Source organism: Phyllostomus hastatus, unplaced genomic scaffold (assembly GCF_019186645.2).
Source record: "Phyllostomus hastatus isolate PE091 unplaced genomic scaffold, TTU_PhHast_1.1 phas_scaffold_21, whole genome shotgun sequence".
Classification (NCBI taxonomy): Eukaryota; Metazoa; Chordata; class Mammalia; order Chiroptera; family Phyllostomidae; genus Phyllostomus; species Phyllostomus hastatus.
The window spans coordinates 6,652,025-6,673,096 of NW_025334017.1; the positions used below are offsets into that span (position 1 = coordinate 6,652,025).

The window sequence follows — 21,072 nt, forward strand, 5'->3', positions numbered from 1 at the left end:
CCTGTGGCAGCTGTTTTAATTGGTCGCACCTTGAAGTCAGCTTTTCTGTCCTTACAACAAGTTAGGAAGTGTCTGTTATACAGGTATTCTTATATACCTTTATGTTGTGAAATTGTAAAAAAAATACACACACACACACACACACACACACACACACACATTAGGTGTTACAACTTCCCAGGTAACATATGTAGACCCTGTGTTTCACAGAGGTGGCTCCAGGTCCAGTACTGTCCATTCTCATCCATAGTCTGGAGTAGAAAGAATACTGACACAGGGCTACCTCTGCACATGTTTATCGAGCAGATAAAGGAAGGTTTTTTCGTTATGGCAGAGTAAAGCAGCCCTAATCAAAGTTAAAATTCAGCTCAACGAAGAGCAACATTTCTGGAAATGTCAGAAACAGAAACAACTATATGCATAAGTTGAAAGGGGTAACATAAGCAAAGCAGAAGAAAAAACATTGGAAGTGATGGTAGAACACAAGTTGTATGTAAAGGAGAAGTGTTTTTAATGTGTGTTAATGTAAGTGCTTAAGTGGTTAGAACAGTGTTTGGTATACTTTAAACACTAGGTAAAAGGAGCTAGTTTTTCTTGCTAAAAGTTAAACAGGTAACTGGGTAACATAAATGGAGATACTGTTATTGGCTCAAGCTTTACTAAAATGGAATGTCATATAAACAAACTCAAGCAATGACAAGGAGCCCTGGCCAGTGTGGCTCAGTTGGTTGGAGCTTCGTCCTGTAACTGAAAGGTGGTGGGTTCGATTCTCCGTCTGAGCACATACCTACATTGTGGGTTCAATCCCCTGGCCGGGCACATAAGGGAAGCAGCCAGTCAATGCTTCTCTCTCACATCAGTGTTTCTCTGTCTCCCTTCCTCTCTCTAAAAGCAATACAAGATGTCTTTGGGTGAGGATTAAAAATAATAATAATTTTTTAAAAAGAAGTGAAAGAGAAGTTACCACTACAATTGCAGTCAAAAGAATAAAATAGCTAGGGACTAACTTAACAAAGGATGTGAAGGACTTATATACAGAAAACTACAAAGCATTATTAAAAAAGAATGAAAAAACACAATGAAATGGAAAACTATTCCATATTTGTGGATTGAATCAGCATAGTTAAAATGGCCATATTACTCAAAGCATTACACATATTTAATACAATCTCCATTAAAATCTTAATGTCATTTCTTAAAGAAATAAAGCAAAAAAATTGTCAGGTTTGTATGGAACCACTAAAGACCCCGCATAGCCAAAGCAATCCTCAGAAAAAAGAACAAAGATGAAGGTATCACAGTACCTGACTTCAAATTATACTACAGAGCTACAGTAATCAAAATAGCATGGTTTTGGCAGAACAGACACACAGGCTAATGAAATAGAATTGAGAGCCCAGAAAGAAACCAAAGGCATAAGGGCAAATAATTTTTGATAAAGGAGACAAAACACACAATGAAGAAAAGAAGTCAGTGGTGCTGGGCAGATTAGAAAGCCACATGCAAAAGAATGAAACTAGATTATAGCTTGTCCCCTTGTACAAAAATTAATTCAAAGTAGATCAAAGATCTAAATATAAGGTCTGAAACAATAAAGTACATAGAAGAAAACATAGATACTAAACTTATAGACCTTGTTCTTAGAGAACATTTTTATGAATTTGACCCCAAAGGCAAAGGAAGTAAAGGCAAAAATAAATGAATGATATTATATCAAACTAAAAAGCTCCTGCACAGCAAAAGAAACTGACAACAAAATATAAAGGTGACTAACCAAATGGGAGAGGATATTTGCAAACAATGGCTCCAAGAAAGGGTCAATATCCAAAATATATAAAGACTCCTACAACTCAACACCAAACAAACAATCCAATTAGAAAATGGGCAATGAATCTGAACAGACACCTCTCCCCAAATACATACAAACGGCCAACAGATATGAGAGAACGTGTTCAACTTCACTAGCTATTAGGAAAATGCAAATCAAAACTACAGTGAGATACCACCTCACACCTGTTAGAATGGCTGGTGTCAACTAGACAGGTAATAAATGTTTGAGAGAGCTTGTAGAGAAAGAGGAACCCTCGTTCGCTTCTGGTGGGAATAAAGTGGTACAGCCACTGGGGGAAACAGTACGGTGGCTCCTCAAAGAATTAAGAATAGAGTTACCATGTGATCCAGTGATTCTTCTTCTGAGTATCTACCCCCAAAATTTGATAACATTTATTTGCAAATATATATGTGCCCCTATGTTCATTGTAGCATTATTCACAGTGGCCAAGACTTGGAGACAACCAAAGTGTCCTTTAATAGAGGATTGGAGAAAGATGATATGACACATATATACAATGGAATGCTACTCAGCTATAAGAAAAGATGAACTACTGCCATTTGCAACAACATGGATGGATCTTAAGAACATTATGCTAAGTGAAATGTCAGTCAGGAAAAGCTAAGAACCATATGATTTCACTCATGTAGGATATAAAACTGAAACTCATAGACACAGACAACAGTGTGGTGGTTACCAGAGGGAAAGGGGTAAAGGAGGGGAAAGGAGGCCAAGTATACAGTGATGGAAGATGATTTGACTTTGGGTGGTGGGCACATCATGCAATATACAGATCCTGTGTTACAGAAAATATTTACTAATTTACTAATTTACTAATTTACTAAACTAATAAATTTAATAACATAAAGGAAGAAGGAAAAAATAGAATGGAATGTCCAAGTTTAGGTTTGCTATGTGGAGTAAAACTAATGTTGCAAACTTGGTCAAGGTCCCGTATGGTTAGAGGTGACTTGAGTCAGTTGTTGTGGGTAGAAGTATAGAGAACCATGAGCAGACAGAAAACAGGACTGAATTGTATATAATGGGATGGATTGCAGAGAGAAAATAGTACAGTAATTTGTTTTTTTCTGGTAATCTCTGAAAGCAAATATTTTTTTGTTTGTGGCTAATATAGCTAGATAACATTGCAGTTTCCTCTCTCATCATGATCGTCTGTTTAGGTGGAAGGAAAGACTTCCACACTTCATTTCAAGAATTTTTTAAAATTAATTAATTTTTAGAGAGAGAGCAAGGGAGGGAGAATGAGAGGGAGAGAAACATCAATGTGCAAGAGATACATCAATTGGTTGCCTCTTGCATGCCCCTAACTGGGGACCTGGCCTGCAAGCCAGGCATGTGCCCTGACTGGGAATCAAACCAGAGACATTGTGGTTCACAGACTGGCACTCAATCCACTGAGCTACACCAGTCAGGGCAAGAATCTTTTTCATACATATGCATACACATTTTTACATGTAGTACGAACAACAGTACTTTAATTTAAGGCAGTGCCAACAGTGTACATATTTTGGCTTATTGTAACCTACTTCCAGTTCATTTTCTGATTGATATATACAAACCTAACATTAAGGTAAATCTAACTCATAAACTTGAAAATTTGGCTCTGATATCAGAAGTTAGAAATTGCTTTTCTCCCTAACACCTATCCTACCCTCTTTCCTTCATTCTGGCCATAACAAATACAGTGCTAAAGGAATTGTATATGAAATATATTTGCTGATGTTTTAAGAAGTAGTATCAGTGTGAACTGGCTGTCACTTAAGAACCAGAATGTATAGTAAAGATCTGAATTGATTAATTCAGCAGTAGCTTTTGTCAGTAAAAAAGAATATGTTTTAATTTTGACTATTCTCCATAAGATGAGAAATTATTGATACCACTGAAAAAGCAGAAAAGCTTTTTTTCTCATCTCTGAGTAAATTTAAAATGAAAAAAAAAACAACTAAATTTCTCTACTAGTTTGACTGGATTATATATATATATTTTAAATTTTTTACTAAAATAATCTAAACATACCTGCTATTTATTTTGTTAAAAATGATCATTTTTTTTTGGAATCTAGTCATTCATTGACTATTAACTTGTTGTAAACTAAAACACTGTTTTATTTTGAGTATGGATTATAATCTTAATGTGAACAAAATCACTACCTAAATATATTCAGAGTAAAATCTATCTCTTCCTGAATTGCAGAGCTTATAATATATTGTCCAACAAAAACAAACTTTTAAAAAAAGACCTCATGCAGTATATGGACTTAGATCTATTTACCCTGTCTCCTGAGGACCTTCTTGTCCTGAATATAGAACCTACATTTCTAAATTTTTTATTTTGAAAAACATTATTTAACTTTATTCAAGAACCTGCCTGCTAATGCTCTTGGATAACATTTATCCACCTTTGAAGACCTTTTTTTCACTTGGAGGGAAATCCTGAGTATTGGCCTATTACTCATGTGGAAGGGGAGAAGGGATTGGCATTTGCTGCCACTTCCCCTGCATGGGAACTAACGGTGTGCTTTCCAGAAGGCCTTAGGACTTGGGAAAGGCATTCAGTAACTTTAATCTGTTCTCAGATTCTTTGTCAATTAATAATAAACAAGCTTTCTTTCTACATATGACTACATCATAACTTAATTTCTACAAGTGCCCTCAAATCAGAAATAGGAGGCACTTTTGCTGCATCAGGTGTCACTTGCAGCAGGTCCAGCTGTCTGAGTGGCATGGTGGCCTGACTGACCTAACCTTTAAAGTCCTTCTGAGGTTTATGTGTTTATGTATCCTGTCTATATATAGTATAGTTAGTTCACATGTTTAAAACCAGTGGTAAGAAGAGTAGTTTAAATTTCTGACAAAGTTTAAGGCTAGGAGCTAATCCCATTAGATGGATTTGTTTGTATTTCCTACAGAATAGGGACCTTGACTGCACCCCTGTCCTTAGGGGAGAAAAGCGAGCACTACAGCCTTGCCCTGGTTAACCCTGGAGATGGGCGGAGGCCAGACAAAGCTGAGCAATTCTAGTTAAGCCAACTAAGTAGTTGAAGGAAGCTTAGCCTGCTGCTTTCTAAATAAGCGTGTGTTTGGGGTTAGGGAAGGGAGCAGTGAGCAAGATGTCTTTCTCTTGAGGCTTCTCTCTGATGCACCCCAAAATCTTTGAACAAGCAGAAATGTATGTGGGGCCGTGAGAAAAAGTGAGCATTAGGCATAGAAGTCTTATGTGAAATAGAGGTTTGTTTCATTTTTAAAGTTTTTCAAGCTTTGCATAATTCAAGATAGAATGTGTTGTCCTAATGAAATTATCAGATAAGAATAAATATGGAAGGAGATTTAGAGATTGCAGTAGATGTGTGCCATCCCCTAAAAAAATTCCCTAAAAATTATCCTGAAAAATGATTCCTTTTTGCTGTAGTCCTATGTTATTATTATACAATTATTAATACAAACTACTGCCCTTTCACTGTAATCATTAGAACTCTATCTCATTGTTTCTTAGTTTCAGAACAGATTTTGTTGTTTGTGTTTATATTCAGCAAGTAAATAGCTCTATTTCTTCAGCAATTTAGGTTCCAAATTTTCTGTAGGTATCTGGCCCTTGGCTTGTTTCTGTCACTTCTGGCTTGACAGTCTGTTGTTGAAATTCAGTTTCTGCAATCAGCAAACATTTGTTTGTTGGAAAACGTGGTTTTCCCCTCCAAATGCCTAAATGTGTTGTGCTTAAAACTTTGATCCCTTTTATGCTTTCCCGATTTTGTGTAGACCTGACTTTAAGTGGGTAGATTCATGTTCATAAACATGAGTGTGGTGTTCTGGTTCCTACAGTTTGTGGTGGGTTTTGAAAGCAAGTACATTGTTTTTAGTAATAAAAACCTTTTACTGTATTCACGTTATGCTGTCCAATCTCTGCAGGTGCTGAAGAGAAAATTTTGGAAGAGTTTAAAGAAACACACAATGCAGACTCTCCAGATTTTCAGCTCCAGGCAATGATCCAGGCTGCTGGCAAGCTAGTGCTGATTGACAAGCTGCTGCCAAAACTGAAGGCTGGTGGCCACAGGGTGCTTATCTTTTCCCAGATGGTGCGCTGCTTGGACATACTGGAAGACTACCTCATTCAAAGACGGTGAGGCCCTGGTACCATAAGAAATAAAAAGGAAATTAAAAAGTGACCTTTCTCAGGGCACTGAGTAGCTCACCTTGGAGTGATATTTATGATAAAGGGGATAGAGTGAGGGAAATGTGTTATATCTCTTTTTAAAAACTACAGGTATATACAACAGTTACTCGGTGTGATGATGGCTGTAGTAGGTCTGCATAATTCTGTGGGCAATTTTATTTCCCATTCCTTTCATTTGACCAAGGGAGAATAGTTCTTACCTAAAATTGAAATTATTATTTTACTGTTGGAGGCATCAGATATTTTTAGAGTTTAGATGTTTCACTGGAGAGAAATTAAAGTGTAATCTAGTCTTTGGGTATTCAACCAATTGTATGAAAAACAACAAAACCTATTTGCTCAGAAATTATTTCTGATACATAATATTATTTTGTTAATATATATCCCAAATGGTATTACTGTCTTTAAAAAAAAAGGAACAGGTATATTGTAGCTATTTGTCAAACCTCCTTGTTAATACTGACATTTTCTAGGTACCCATACGAAAGGATCGACGGCCGAGTGAGGGGCAACCTCCGCCAGGCAGCTATTGACAGATTCTCCAAACCTGATTCTGATAGGTTTGTTTTCCTCCTGTGCACACGGGCAGGAGGTTTAGGCATTAATCTTACTGCTGCTGATACCTGCATCATCTTTGATTCTGACTGGAATCCCCAAAATGATCTCCAGGTAAACTTGCAAGAAAATCTTCCCGGTGCCATTTTTTTTTTTAAGTCATTCTAACATGACAGAGAATCCTTGTCGAATCAATAAATTAAAGTCATGTATTCACTCAGGCGGCGTCCCATGATCGAGGCAAATGAACCAGCTAGTAATCAATTTATTAATAATGTAAAAGTAATTTCTTCATATGTTAATCCCCTTCTCAACCATACCTCTGTTTATTGGAACAGATGCTCTTATGACTGACAATTGAGTCTTTCTTCTTCAGTAGCCATTCATTTCCCTTTTCTTCCAGGCTCAGGCAAGATGTCATAGAATAGGACAGAGCAAATCTGTGAAAATCTACAGGCTGATTACAAGAAATTCTTACGAAAGGGAGATGTTCGACAAGGCGAGCTTGAAGCTCGGTCTCGACAAAGCTGTGCTGCAGTCCATGAGCGGCAGGGAAAACGCCACCAACGGGGTAAAGCCGCACTTGCCCAGCCCATTCACTCACTTCAGCTCCTCACTTGATTTAGCTACGAGTGAGAAATCCTACAGCATCAGATTATTTCCAACATCAATGTTTGTTTTAAGCAGTATTTCAACCTCACAGTTCCTTTGTTAGAATTTAGGTTTACTGTCTTTGAGGAGAAAAAAAAGTTGTTTAGTCTAAAAACATTTCAATTATAAATTATTTTAAATATTTCTCTAAAACAGGTACAACAGCTTTCTAAGAAAGAAATAGAGGATCTTTTGCGAAAAGGGGCCTATGGTGCACTCATGGATGAGGAGGATGAAGGGTCTAAATTCTGCGAAGAAGATATTGATCAGATTCTCCTACGGCGAACCCACACCATCACCATTGAGTCTGAAGGGAAGGGTTCCACATTTGCTAAGGTGCGAATCAATTCGAAGAAATGAGGGTTGTCTATAGAAGCTGAAGTTCATACACAGCACCTTGTAAACTGCTCACAGAATGTATCCGTAACATGTGCTTTCGATTCCAAATTGAGAAATTAATTACTAACTCCCTGTGGAGCACCTAATGCATAAAACATTCTTTGTGTTTTGGGTTGTGCTCTATTTATATGGCTCTGCTGGTCACTCTTACCTTATTCTCTTGTCTGTTCCCAGCTCCCCAGCCTAATCCTTAACTGTGTCCTTGACTCCATCCCCTTCACTTCTTGAGATCCTGGTTTCTGACATAGCCTATAAGAACAATTAAGTCACTTCTATCTATTTTGCCCTCCAGCTTCAATCGCAAAACCCTACTTCATGGCTGAAATCCACACAAGCATTATTTACACCACCTGTCTCCATTGCCTCCCTTCCTACTTATTTTTCAATTCCCAGCTTGCAGCCCTCCTCCACCCCTTCATCAGAGCAGCTCTGGCAAAGGTCACCACAGCATGCCACTCCACTGAGAGCCCTTTCTGAGGCTGCAACTGCGCCTTGGTCCACCCATCCACACCCAGGCCCAACTTACACTATTAACAGCTTTACTGAAATGTAATTTACTTACCATATAATTCTCCTGACCTATGAGTACAATTCAGTGCCTTTACCACATTTACAGACTTGTGCAACTGTTACCACATCTAAGTTTAAGACATTTCCAGCACCCCAAATGATCCTTGTACCCATTAACAGTCAGACCCATCCATCCCGTTTCACCCCTCCCTGCAAGTCCTCGGCAACCACTCACCTACTTTCTGTCTCGCCTTCTCTGGGCATTTCATATACATGGAATTGTAGAACATGTGGTCTTTCATGTCTGGCTTCACTCCCTTAGATAATGTCTTTGAGGTTCGTCCACACTGTAGCACGAACCAGTACTTCCTTCCTTTGTACTGTGAAGCCATACTCCATGATTTGTCTGTACCTCAATTACCAGCAGATGATGGACCTTGGGGTTGTTTATTTATTCACTAGTTGTTACTGATACTTTTGGTTATTATGAATAGTGTTGTTATGAGCATTTGCATATGAGTTTTTATGTGGGCAAATGTTTTCATTTCTCTTGCATATATGCCAGGAATGGAATTGCTGGGTCACATGTTAACTCCATGTTTGACCCTGGAGGAACTGTCAGGCTGTTTCCTAAAGTGAATATACCCCTTGCTTTCCCACTGACAGTGTTTCTAGGGCTCCAGTTTCTGCACATCCTAGCAACACTTTTTATTGTCTGGCTTTTTTATTATAGTCATAGTAGCAAGTGTGAAGCGAGAGCCCGCAAGGGTCAGATCTGCGTTTCTGTGGTGCTTTGGGACCTGTCCTCTGCTCGTGGCCATTGTGTGTTGTCTTTGGAGAGATGCCTATCCTAGTTCTCGGTTCACCTTTTTAAAGAGAGAGGGGAAGGGAAGGAGAGAGGGAGAGAAACATCAGTGTGTGCTTGTGTCTCGCTCATCCCCCACTGGGGACCTGGCCTGCAACCCAGGCATGTGCCCTGACCAGGAATCGAACCAGCAGCCGTTTGGTTCGCAAGCCCGAGCTTAATCCACTGAGCTACACCAGCCAGGGCTCAGTTCACTGTCTGAGTTATTTATCTTTTTATTATCAAAGTTTAAGAATTCTCTTTCTGGATAGAAGTTCCTCATCAGATAATACAGTTTGCAAATATTTTCCTCTAATTTTTTCTTAATGGTGTTTACTACAGTAGCCAGTTTACCCCCCTTTTTCTTTTACTGTTGGTGCTTTTATTGCCTTTTCTAACCCAAGGTTACAAAGATTTATTTTTTTCTCCGAGTTTTATAGTTTTCACTCTTACATGCAGATCTGTAACCCTTCTGAGTGAAACTTCCATGTGTGGTGATGTTGTAAGACAGTGTCCAGCTCCCTTCTTTTGCATGTGGACATCCGGTTATCCCAGCTGCTGCACCTCTTGGCTCTGCAACCAACACCCCCTCCCTCACATCTTTCTGCCTCTTTTCAGTGTGTGCAAAATCAAATCCATCACCTGTCCTTCCACCCTCTGTGTGCTCGAGTGTACACACACACCAGTTTGTTCTCCTGGTTAGCACCACTCAGATGCCGAAGTTGGATGCTACAGCTTTTCCTGGCTTCCTCCTTTTTCATGCTTCACATTTACCTAGATTTTCACTCCTTCAGTCTTACCTTTTAAAGAATATCTTTATCCATTTCTACTAGAGCTGTTTTCAGTCTTCACTATTTCTTTCCTAAACTACAATAGCCTGTCCTACACCATTCTACACACCATGTTCCAAGACACTGGTGCCTTTGGTTATGACAGTGTCCATCATGGTATTCCTGATTTCTAAGAGACTGCTGCTTCCCCAGGATAGAGCTCAGACTCTGTTAACAGGGCTAGTTTGATCTTTGGCTACTCTTCCTGATTACCTTTATCCCTGGTCACATGACAGATTGCCTTTCTACTCTGTGCCTTTGCACATGCTTCCCCATTCTTTGAGCTTTTCATAAAGCTCTTTAATCTGATCCAGGCATTATTTTCTGGAGAGCCTGTCTCTTTCCAGCAATGCCCTCTGTGTACACCCTCCCTCCCCCACCGAACCTGATTAGGGCCATCGTCTGTATATTAGTTGCACCTGTACATACCTTTGTTACCTGTTATTTATTTTGCTGTATGATCATCTTTTGTTTCCTGATCTGCCTCTACCCCTGGCCAGTGAGACACTTGAGGGATGGTCTCCATCCTAATGCCGTCAACAGCAGCATCTGGCACACAGTGGAAGAATGCATATATGTTTGCGTGCATGAATAAATGAAAGCTGCTTTGCATTTTATCTCTGAGAAAAGCATCCCAAAGTAATGCGTATTTTCCTTGTTTTTAGGCCAGTTTTGTCGCGTCTGGAAATAGGACAGATATTTCCCTGGATGATCCAAATTTCTGGCAAAAGTGGGCTAAGAAGGCTGAATTGGATATTGATGCCTTAAATGGGAGGGTGAGTGAGAGGTTCCATTCAAACCCTCTCTGACCTAAGAACCCAAGGTTGGTTTTATAGAAGTTTCAAATGTATCTGCTATCTGTTGCAGAACAACCTGGTTATTGACACTCCAAGAGTGAGGAAGCAAACCAGGCTGTACAGTGCAGTGAAAGAGGATGAGCTGATGGAGTTCTCGGACTTGGAAAGCGACTCTGAAGAGAAGCCTTGCACAAAGCCCCGGCGTCCCCAGGACAGGTCCCAGGGCTATGCGAGGAGTGAGTGCTTCCGAGTGGAGAAGAACCTGCTCGTCTATGGGTAAGTCGGGTTCATGAGAAATGGAATTTTATTTTACAAATAGTTAGAATTCCAGTTGGCATAGAGAAACAATATTTGTGTTTGGACTTCTGTCAGTTCGCGTAGGCAGGTGAACTGTGCAGCAACTCGGATGGGGCCGGGTGGTGTGGTTGAAGTGCTCAGAGGTGTTCACGCTCCCACAGACTTGAAGGAGCAGGAACTTGTCCCTTAAGGAATTATGTCAGATCCAGATTTGTTGATTATTAATAACTCAGAACAAAGTCTCAAAATTACAAAATCTGTTCTACTTTACCTTAACATGAAATTTACTGTAGTTATCTTTTAATACTTTTCTGTTATAAAACTCTGTTAAAAGCATTTATGTTATTTGTAAAGTTCTTCCAGTGGATGGCCATTTCTAGCCTCTGACCGTGTCACCTCTGAACCTCCGCGGCACCGCACACAGTTCTTTGGAGGGCAAGGTGCTCAGCAAATACCTGCATCTGTACATAAGAGGTCTCTGGCATATTGTGGGACTGTAGGCAAATTCCATTCAAATAAAAAACTGCCACCCAAACAATATTTCTGTGGATCTGATGATACCCTGTCTTTGGTTATTTTCCCAGTGGATCATCATTAGTTTCAGAATCAATACAAACATTTTGTTTAACATGACATACAGGGTTCTGACCTGACCTTTGTCTGTCCTATTGGCTCTTTCCATGGACAGTCCAAACTTCTGTTAGGACGGACCTCTTCATCTTCTTCAATGCACCACACTCTGTCTCATCACTCTCTTTCCTCAACCCTTTCCCGAAGGCTAGAGCCACCCCGCCCTCCATGCCCCAGCCCCTAGGCCTGCCCTGCCTCTCCTGTCCTTGACATCAGGGCAGGTGTCACCTCAGCTCCCTGCACCAGAAAGTCTGCTCTGCGCTCTCCATCACACTCAGATGTTGGGTTATGACTTCAAATAGTTGGTGTCTCCTGCTGGAGACCTAGTTAGTGACTCCTTGAGGACTGGGGCTCTTTCTTTGTGTCCTCAGGGTAGAATACGGTGCCAGCAAACACAGTGAGTGCTGAATTAGTGACTGTTTGTAGAATAAATGAAGTTCAGCTGAAGCGCATCCTGTGTCTGGTAGCTGTGTGTCCCCTCTGCTGTTGCCTGTGCAAGCTGGACAGCCTTCCCTGTCTGCTCTCACATGGTGTAGAGACTCTCCCCGCCGATGCCCTTTGCTGTGTGCCCTTGCTGCCGTGTTTCAACCTAATGATCAAAGTTGAGAATTTTGCTGCTAAAACTTCAGAAATAGAGCATACTAATAGCTCTTGAAGCTAAAAAGTATGTTCAGGGCATACTGTATTTCAGTGAAGCCCTTCCCTTCTCCCACAGGCCTCACTATGTATTGAACACCTGCTGTGTGCTGGGCACTGTGCTAGGACACTCTCAGACACCAGGGACACAACTGTGAGTGGGACAGTTGCAGCCCCGCCTCAAGGCAGGCAGGCAAACAGGAGAAAAGCAGTAAACTGTGATAATGCCTTGGCAGGGAAGCTCTGTGCAAATGGAGCACAGAAGCATGTCTCCTCTCCTTTAACACACAGCTCAAGTGTTTTCTTCTCTACCTCTAGGGCTCAGGGGAATAAAAGAAGGAATCCCACTGAAGGCGATGTGGGTTGTCTTGACTTGATGGATATCATGAACGAGCGGGGGCACAGGGAGTGTTGGGCATTGGTCAGGGAGAAGGGAGTTTCCACTAGAGAGGGCAGTGTATTCAAAAGATTACAGGTGAGGGCCAGCCTCGTGAGTTGAGGACTGAGAGAGGTTCAAAGAAACCAGAGAAGACCAGGCCAGTGCAAAAGGCAGGGCATTCTGGAGCATGCACTTTGCTTCTCAGCCAAGATTCCCCAGCAGCCGGGTGCAGGTGTCAGGAAGAGGGCAGTGGAGGGACTCATTCCTGTGCCGAGACTGCCCTGGGAGCTCAGTCAGAGGTACCCTAGGGGAGACACAGCTGAGCATCTGTCTGTCTGTTGTCTCCCTAACTCCACAGCGCCCAGGTGAAAGAGTGCTGCGTTATGTTAAACCTGCCATTGTAACCTGACAACAGGTGGGTCAGGTTCCGTGGTGTGCGGTTTGGTTGTAGCCACCGTGTCTTCTCCCACCCATTTCACGTGTGGACCTGAGGGTGGACCAAACATTTTTCCTGTGTGTGCCCTTGTACTTGGAGATAGCAGTCCTGTTTCAAAAGGAAACTTGAACCTGTTCACAGTCTTTTAATAATTATTGTGGCATCCCTTTGAGGTGGGTTAATGCAACCGTGTTCCTCAGCACTGTATCCTTGACTTAGAGGCTGTCACCCCTACCTTGAGTGGTTCACTTCAAATGGTTGGCCAGCTTCGAAGCATACAAACCATGACAGAGTGGAGCAAAGTAGAACGTGCCCAGGTTCTAGCTAGCTTTCGTGTCCTCAGCATTGCTGCCGGGGTGAATCTGAGTGGGAGAGCCTGTGGCAGCCCATAGGTGGTGTTTGGGTAAGAACCCAGTCCTGCACAGAGCAGCAGTGCCCCAGAGCCCGTGCTGGGCTGGGGGTCTTTAGCTCTTGTCCTTGGGTTGCTTTCCCTTCTTCACCTGACATAAAATATTGCTAGGTTTTTTTTTTCTTTTGTTTTGTTTTGTGGTTGGTTTTTAGCAAAAGAAATAACCACATTTAACATTTTCATATGCATGGGAACCCCACACGCATGAGCGTCAGAGGCCCCACATGCAGGACCCAAGATTTTCTGACACCAGTACCCGACTGTGAAAATGAGCCCTAGGTCTAAACTGAAAAGCACCCTATGCATGCCAAATACTTGCTTTGCAGCTGGGGACGGTGGACGGACATCCTTTCCCATGGACGCTACAAACGTCAGCTCACTGAGCAAGATGTGGAAACCATCTGCAGAACAATCCTCGTGTACTGTCTCAACCATTATAAGGGGGATGAGAACATCAAAAGCTTCATCTGGGATCTGATCACGCCCACGGCCGATGGCCAGACGCGCGCCTTGGTCAATCATTCCGGTAGGTCTTCTTTGTGCTGCAGGGTCACCGAAGGCTACCAGGGGCCCTTGCGATGCAGCCTAGACCGCATATTTCCCTCCTCACGTGTCAGTACCTGGTTCTGACACTAAAATTGGGATTGTAGAAGGCTTCTGTTACTGTTACAGTGGTAATAATTACTATTATCATTATGATTCTAGGTTTATCCGCCCCAGTGCCAAGGGGAAGGAAAGGAAAGAAGGTGAAAGCCCAGAGTGCACACCCAGTGGTACAGGACGCGGACTGGCTGGTGGGCTGCAACCCCGACGCTCTGTTCCAGGAGGACAGCTACAAGAAGCACCTGAAGCACCACTGCAACAAGTAGGTCTTCAAAGGGTGGAGTCAGAGAGCTTGCTTTGTTCTTATGCGTGTGTGTATGTGTATATGTCTCTGTGTGTATATAGAAAGACTGTTAAGTTGTAGTTACTGTCTTTGTACAGCCTTACTTTTTCTTTTTCAAACATGATGCCAAGTTGTATGAGAGCATACCTTCAGATGACTGATTTTTTAAATCATGGTAAAGTTATGTTACACAATTTTTAAGTTTTATCATTTTCACCATTTCTAAGGGTACAATTCATTGGCAGTAATTACATTCAAAATACTGTGTACCTATCACCATTATCTATACCCAAAACCTTATCATCAATTGCAATACAAATGCTGTATCATTGAACAATAACTCACCTTTCCCTCCTCCACTCCCCAAGCCCCTGGCAACCACCTTTCTCTATGAATTTGCCTATTCTAGGTACCTTGTAAGTGGAATCGTGCAGTGTTTGTCTTGCTGTCTCTGGCTTATTTCACTTAGTGTGATATTTCATAGTTGATCCATGTTGTCACTCGTGCCTGAATTTTTTCCTTTTTGTGGTTGAATAATATTCCGTTACATGGATAGACCACATTTTGTTTATCCATTCATCTGTCAGTGGGCACTTGGGTTGATAGACACCTTTTGGCCATTGTGAATAGTGTTGCTATGATGCTGTGTATAACTAAGTTTTTAATTTTATTTTTCAGTTACAGTTTACATCCAGTGTTATTTTGCATTAGTTTCAGGTGTACCTATGGATCACTAAGTTTTAACCATCGTATGTGTTAGAGAATTTAGGGAATTATGGTTAGCTTTGTGTGGTCCTGCCTTCAACTGACTGCTTTCAGTGTAGGAACTGGGGAATTTTCAGGTTATTTTCAGGTTATTTTTTGCTTACTAATACCTCAGTTATTGGGGTGCTTATAAGCTTAGAATGATACTCCTTTATTTTTACAATTTGATTATATTGAATAATCAGATAATTATTCAATTGAATAATATTGAATCTAAATTTATTTCATTGCTTAGAGCTCTGCTGTCTGCATCTAAACTACTGTCTACATACATTGGTTTTTTTCTTACTCTCAACATACATTTATTCAGTATCGGTAGTATAGGCCACACTGCTGCTGAACAGTGTTTCTGCTTCCTAGCTCTGTGTGACTTGGGCAAGCTCCTCAGCCTCTTTAAGACTCACTTTCCATGTGAGGCAAATAGAGCTCTGCAACAAGATCTCAGTTGGATGAGGTAGGATATAAATAAATGTATGTGATCTCTCTTTTTAAAATTAGCAACCAGTATCTGAGCACATAAACTGCAGTATGGATTGTGTTTGAGTTGTCTGAGATATGTAGTGTGATTTTATCCTCGTTTACCTGACAAGGAAACTGAGACTTGAGGACTTAAGGTCCCTCAGCTAGTTAAGGGGCTGGGCCAGATTGGAGGCCCAGACCTGAAAAGTGAGTGCCCTTGCTCTTGACCACCCCGCTCACCTCAGAAGCCTGCCTCCTCCTCCTCAGGGTTGTCTCAGTCCTCACATGAAGTAATTCTTGGAGAATACCTGCTCCCCTTAGGTTGCACTAATGGTTCTCACTGCTTTTTAAATGAAAGTGTTTTTAGGGCCTACCTTTGATCACTATCTTTAGTTTTGACTGACAAATATTTTCCTTTTTGAGTCTTCAAAATGATTACCTCACACCATTTTGGTGCCTCAGAAACTGTTTTGTTGCTACTGCTGCAGCGTGACAGTTCTCCCTAAAGCCCCACTGATGGCTGTTGGAGAACTCTTTCCTTGTGGTTTACGTGAGCTTTGGGTCAATAGCCTTGTGAGTTCTGGATTCAAACTGCAAATGCAGTGGTTCGATGTGGGAGCAGTGGCTCCGGTCTCAGGCCCAGCGTGACAGTGGTGGTTTTTAGCTTCCCATTCTAATGTCAGCAACAGACGTCCGTAGGGTGCCCTCCCTAACTGGTATGTGCACTGTAACCAGTGTTCCTCTCATCTTTCCTTCTCCTTGGCCTCAAGACTGGCAAAGCTTCCCATCTCCTCTCTGGGACCAGCAAGTAGTCCAGCCATTCACTCTCTGGGACTTCAGGAGCTTAAGTGAGGAAATGTTAGGACTGGTAAGAGAGAAGATGAGATCCAAATCGAGAACCTCAATAGCTGGCCCACTCTCTTCAAAGTTTTAAGAGACAGAGACAGAGGACCTGCCCTGGGTTAAAGGAGACAAAGCAGACAGGACAGTTTAATGCCATGTGTGGTCCCAGACTGGGTGCTGGTCCAGAAGACGGTCACAAGTGGAACAGCCAATCAAATGTAATTGAGGTCTGGGGACCCATCCTGTCCCGCTAACGTACCAGGTGTAAACTCCTGTAGGTCAGTGGCCCCCTCCTTGTCACCTCGTTGCCCTGCCAGTACCTACCATGTCTTTACAATGGCACTGAGCTTGTCAGTTGAGTTGGTTTGAATTTTTCCCTCTAGAAAAAAAGATGACATTCAGTAGTTCATAAAAGTCTCCACATAACTGAAATTTTTTCTGAAGTAGAAAACGTTATCTCCCAAAAAAAGAAAGAGAAGCCATTAGGATCACTGCCACGGTACCAAGTTTTGGTGAATAAAAGAGAATCCAGTGCAAGGTGGAGGGTATTTCCTTTGGAGCTACCTTTTCTGAGCATCTTCTGTAAGTTCTTGGAAGAACCGGCCTGCAAATTCTCTAATCAGAGAGGACACGAGGTGCCAGACACAGAAGCCGGTGCTATCACTCTTTTGCTGGTTCATTGCAGCACAGCCAATTTTTAATTGTATCAAAAGAAAGAATTCAAAAGAAATGTTACCCAAACTGATTGTCTACTTTGGAGCATATTCAGGTAGTTACGGCTGCACACATTGCCCATCTAGAGCCCCTGCTCGCCAGGAGCAGGCACCTGGTGGGAAGGAAGGTGTGCCTGCCCATTCATGTATGATCAGGGGTAGTCTGTTTTGGTGAAGCTACTCCTTGTTGGCATTTGATATGTTCAAGGAAAGTCGCCATGTCCTGAGAGATGGTGTGAAGTGGTAGAGTCAGAAGGCCTAATTCAGAGTGGTCCATGCTCAAGGTGACTCTGTGACCTGGGCCATGCGACTTGACTTCTATTAGCCTCAATTTTTATGTTTGTAAAATGGAATTGTAAAAATTATAGCTTGCCCCATAGCATTACAGTGTCATTGTGAAGATGAAATGAGCTAGTATATGTGAAATGTTGATTTCACAGTGTCTGTTGGGATTACCCAGGTGGGGAAATAGCATTTGGTATTGTCATTTACTCATGGCCATGGAGGTAGTCAGTCTCAAATGCCAGTCCTGACTGCATACCAGGGCTGTCCAGCAGGAGATGCTAGACTCGGAGTAGATGTAAGCCTTGGGATTTACCAGGTGGGCTTTATTGGAAGAATTACATTTAAAGGATATTAAGGAAATCCATGTGAGATTGAAAATCTGTTTCCTAGAATTCCAAGGGTTTTTAAACACTGATTCCTTGAAAATGACTAAATTTTGATGATTTTGGCATATTTTAATCGCCTTTGTAATGTTTTAATATTTTTTAAGCTACAACTTAGGTTTCCAGATAACATAAAATAGAAGGAATAAAAATAATTTCACATCCTTAAGGGAGAAGAGTGAATACCCACCCTCAGTCGCCATCTTCCTTTCTCAGAAGCTAAATTCTATAATCTGAAAAACCTGACAGTCCATATTGAGGGTTTATTGTAAGGTAGTAAAACCAGATTTTATATCACATTTATTCCTACAACTTCTGATGTGCTTCCAAAAATGGTATTAAGGCAGCAGCTGAGGAAATTTTATGAGATAATGAAGCAGAACAGTTACTGAAAGCCATCTGCTCAGTTGTTTACAAACTTGCTTCAATACTTCAGAGGCAATGGTAGGGTACGTGTCTGAACTTCACAAGCTGCACTAGGTAGAACTAAATGAAGTGCGCCTGGGCTGGGCTGAGCTTGGTCCCTCTCTGTGCAGTGTGAGCGGTTGCCAGGCAGGCCTGTTGGAAGCCAGCAGAAAGCACCACACAGAGGTGATTATGTGCCACCATCTGTCACGCTTCAAGCCTACCATACAGCATGGCTAATCAGCCTTGGCAGGATGATGGATGAACAGCAGCAGCTGCCAAAAGCCACTGTTGGCAAACAGTCCTGAAGTTAAGAACTTTTTCCCCCTCTGTCTTCCTCTCCAGGGTCCTGCTGCGTGTCCGCATGCTGTACTACCTAAGACAAGAAGTTATAGGAGACCAGGCAGATAAGATCTTAGAGGGTGCTGACTCAAGGTTAGTGCGAGCTCACACTGGTTCTCTGCCTGCCTGCAATAGTCCGGGGAGCCGGAAAACATCATGGGTCGTGTTTCAAAACCTTCACAAACCATCAGAAGCACACCTTCTCTTTTGCATCTTGAATGCAGTGTTTGTTCTATGAGCTTGGGGAAGTGATGATAATCAGGAAAGCCTGTTTGTATGTGTGTGTGCATGTGTGTAAAAAGAGGTGTGAACTAAATTACTGGTGGTCAGAAATGAACTTTAAAATGGGACACTGGGTGATAAAGTCCATTTCTGGTCGTGGTGGGAAGCGACTGACTGATGTCCTTTCTTTTAACATTTGCTCATTCCTCTCCATGATGCTCAGGTGCTTACTGCGGGAGTGGGGCACCTGAGTGCATGCATCCTGTTCATTACTTGGAATTCTTTTGTAGTACTGATATTTATTTTAAATATTACACAAATGGTTGTCTTTATAGTGAAGCCGATGTGTGGATACCTGAGCCTTTCCATGCTGAGGTCCCTGCCGATTGGTGGGATAAGGAAGCAGATAAGTCCCTCCTAATTGGAGTGTTCAAACACGGTAAGTGACATGTCCGTTTGACCACATCTTCACCATGTGGTTTTGTCTTTATTTAGAACTCTGCATATTCTTTCCGAAGTCATAATATTAACAAGGATAGTTCCAAAGGACTCTTGGCATCTACCATTTTCCTGCACTAAAAATCTAATATGAACTGTAAATATCAGATGCTGTTTTTAAATGTTTGTTGAGCATTTGAGAAGAAACATTTCTTTCTTGGCTGTAAATAAAACCAAAACCATATTTGTTTTAATAATAGCCAAATTGTCCTATAGTTCTCACTAAACTTTGCTTCCAGCACGGCTCCCCTTGCTAACTCTGCCAGCCCGTGTCAAAGTGGACGGTGGGCTTAACCTCTGCTATTAATCTGTACAAGTGCCTCCTGGGCTTTGTTCCAAGCAATATTTCACAAATGTCAGTGCTGAGAACTCGGCTCCCCTGAGTGGGATGCAGCCTTGTTAACTTTGAAAGGCTGGGGATGCAGAACTGGCATGATATATACAGTGAGCGATTCCTGATTATAATCCCAAGTCTCTGGAGGTTGCCGAGGTAGTCCCAGCAGCCCAGCCTGACTAAAGGGGAGAGTGATGGCTTATAAAACCTTTCATGATTATAGTTTGGCTTGCGGCTCTACAGCAGTTAGGAGCGGTGTGTGTAGTACACATCCTAATTGAATTGTGCTGTTCTGCCTGTGTACTGCAGCCGTGTTTTGTGAGCTCAGCCTAAAAATCATTTTCCCGCAGTGCACTGTTGGGATCTGCCATTTCCCATTTAGTCAACTTGGGCAGTCAAAAAGCAAATTGCAGTTTGAAAACCATAGAGGGAACAGTGTCATCTTACTGACATGCATCATCCTCAACCTAACAAGACAGGTTCGCTGGCCTGACGTAGACAGGGCTTTTTCAGCCAGCGGTGGAAGTTTCTGCAGAACTGAGGCTGCTCACCAGGAGGATGGGGTGGACTTAGAGTACCTCTGTGGAGGTCATAAAGGAACATTACAAAGCCTTTTAAATGTCAAGCAAAATTAAATCTTGAGGAAAATAGGGTCAGAAATCTTCCCAGGCATCTTGTAGTTATTCTGTACCTGTTTTTCTCTTACAATTTGTGGCCATTCTGATAATATCCCTGGAATGTAACTTGGGCCCCAAAATCGGCCCTGGAATTGAGTGGTCAATAGAATGCTCTGCTGAAACAAGGTTCTTTAAAATACAACATAAATGATCCTCTTGATTGAGAAACGAAGTTCATGTGTTGTGGCAGTGCTGTGATTTTGTCAGTGACGGGTCTTTCGTTGTCCCTGTGTGTCCTCTGGGCTGGTGGGGATGGCACAGGCTACGAGAAGTACAATTCCATGCGAGCTGACCCCGCACTGTGCTTCCTGGAACGAGTTGGAATGCCTGATGCCAAGGCCATAGCGGCCGAGCAGAGAGGAACAGACATGCTAGCAGATGGTGGTGACGGGTAAGAAGGACATTTTAAAATTTTAATAAACTTTACATCAGTATTGCATCAATTGGCAGGGTTCAGCTCTTACACTGCACTTACGTAGTGTATTGTGTCTGATTTGAACTAAGTGACATTTCCCACATAGTCTGTGTCTATATCATAATGATTATTTAAATGTGATATATAGTATCTGAATAATCTGAAACCCTATCTTTTCCAAGTGATGACAGACAGCCCCACCCCCACCCCTGGTTCTCCCACAACCCTCTCCATCCATGGCTGCATGTTTTAAATACTGATAGAATGGCTTTTGAAATTGAACCCAGAATTAAAAGTTGCGTTAGGCAGTCTTCTTCGGTCTCTTCCTATCCGTATGACTTAAACATTTTTTAAAATTTTATATAGGGGAGAATTTGATAGAGAAGATGAAGATCCAGAATACAAACCAACCAGAACACCATTCAAGGATGAAATAGATGTAAGAACTAG

At 41.8% G+C, this 21,072-nt stretch overlaps 1 protein-coding gene across 6 annotated transcripts in view; it reads left to right on the top strand.

Moving 5' to 3' along the window:
- Nucleotides 1-21,072, top strand: part of CHD7 (chromodomain helicase DNA binding protein 7) — a 197,671-nt gene that overhangs the window by 161,023 nt on the left and 15,576 nt on the right. For all 6 annotated transcript variants that reach the window (XM_045861487.1, XM_045861490.1, XM_045861491.1 and 3 more), the window contains 12 exons: nt 5,758-5,968; nt 6,496-6,691; nt 6,981-7,148; nt 7,385-7,564; nt 10,477-10,587; nt 10,679-10,884; nt 13,722-13,921; nt 14,101-14,260; nt 18,480-18,569; nt 19,034-19,137; nt 20,469-20,598; nt 20,989-21,061. In XM_045861487.1, coding sequence (XP_045717443.1) covers nt 5,758-5,968; nt 6,496-6,691; nt 6,981-7,148; nt 7,385-7,564; nt 10,477-10,587; nt 10,679-10,884; nt 13,722-13,921; nt 14,101-14,260; nt 18,480-18,569; nt 19,034-19,137; nt 20,469-20,598; nt 20,989-21,061 — 1,829 coding nt within the window. The remainder of the gene's footprint in view (nt 1-5,757; nt 5,969-6,495; nt 6,692-6,980; nt 7,149-7,384; nt 7,565-10,476; nt 10,588-10,678; nt 10,885-13,721; nt 13,922-14,100; nt 14,261-18,479; nt 18,570-19,033; nt 19,138-20,468; nt 20,599-20,988; nt 21,062-21,072) is intronic.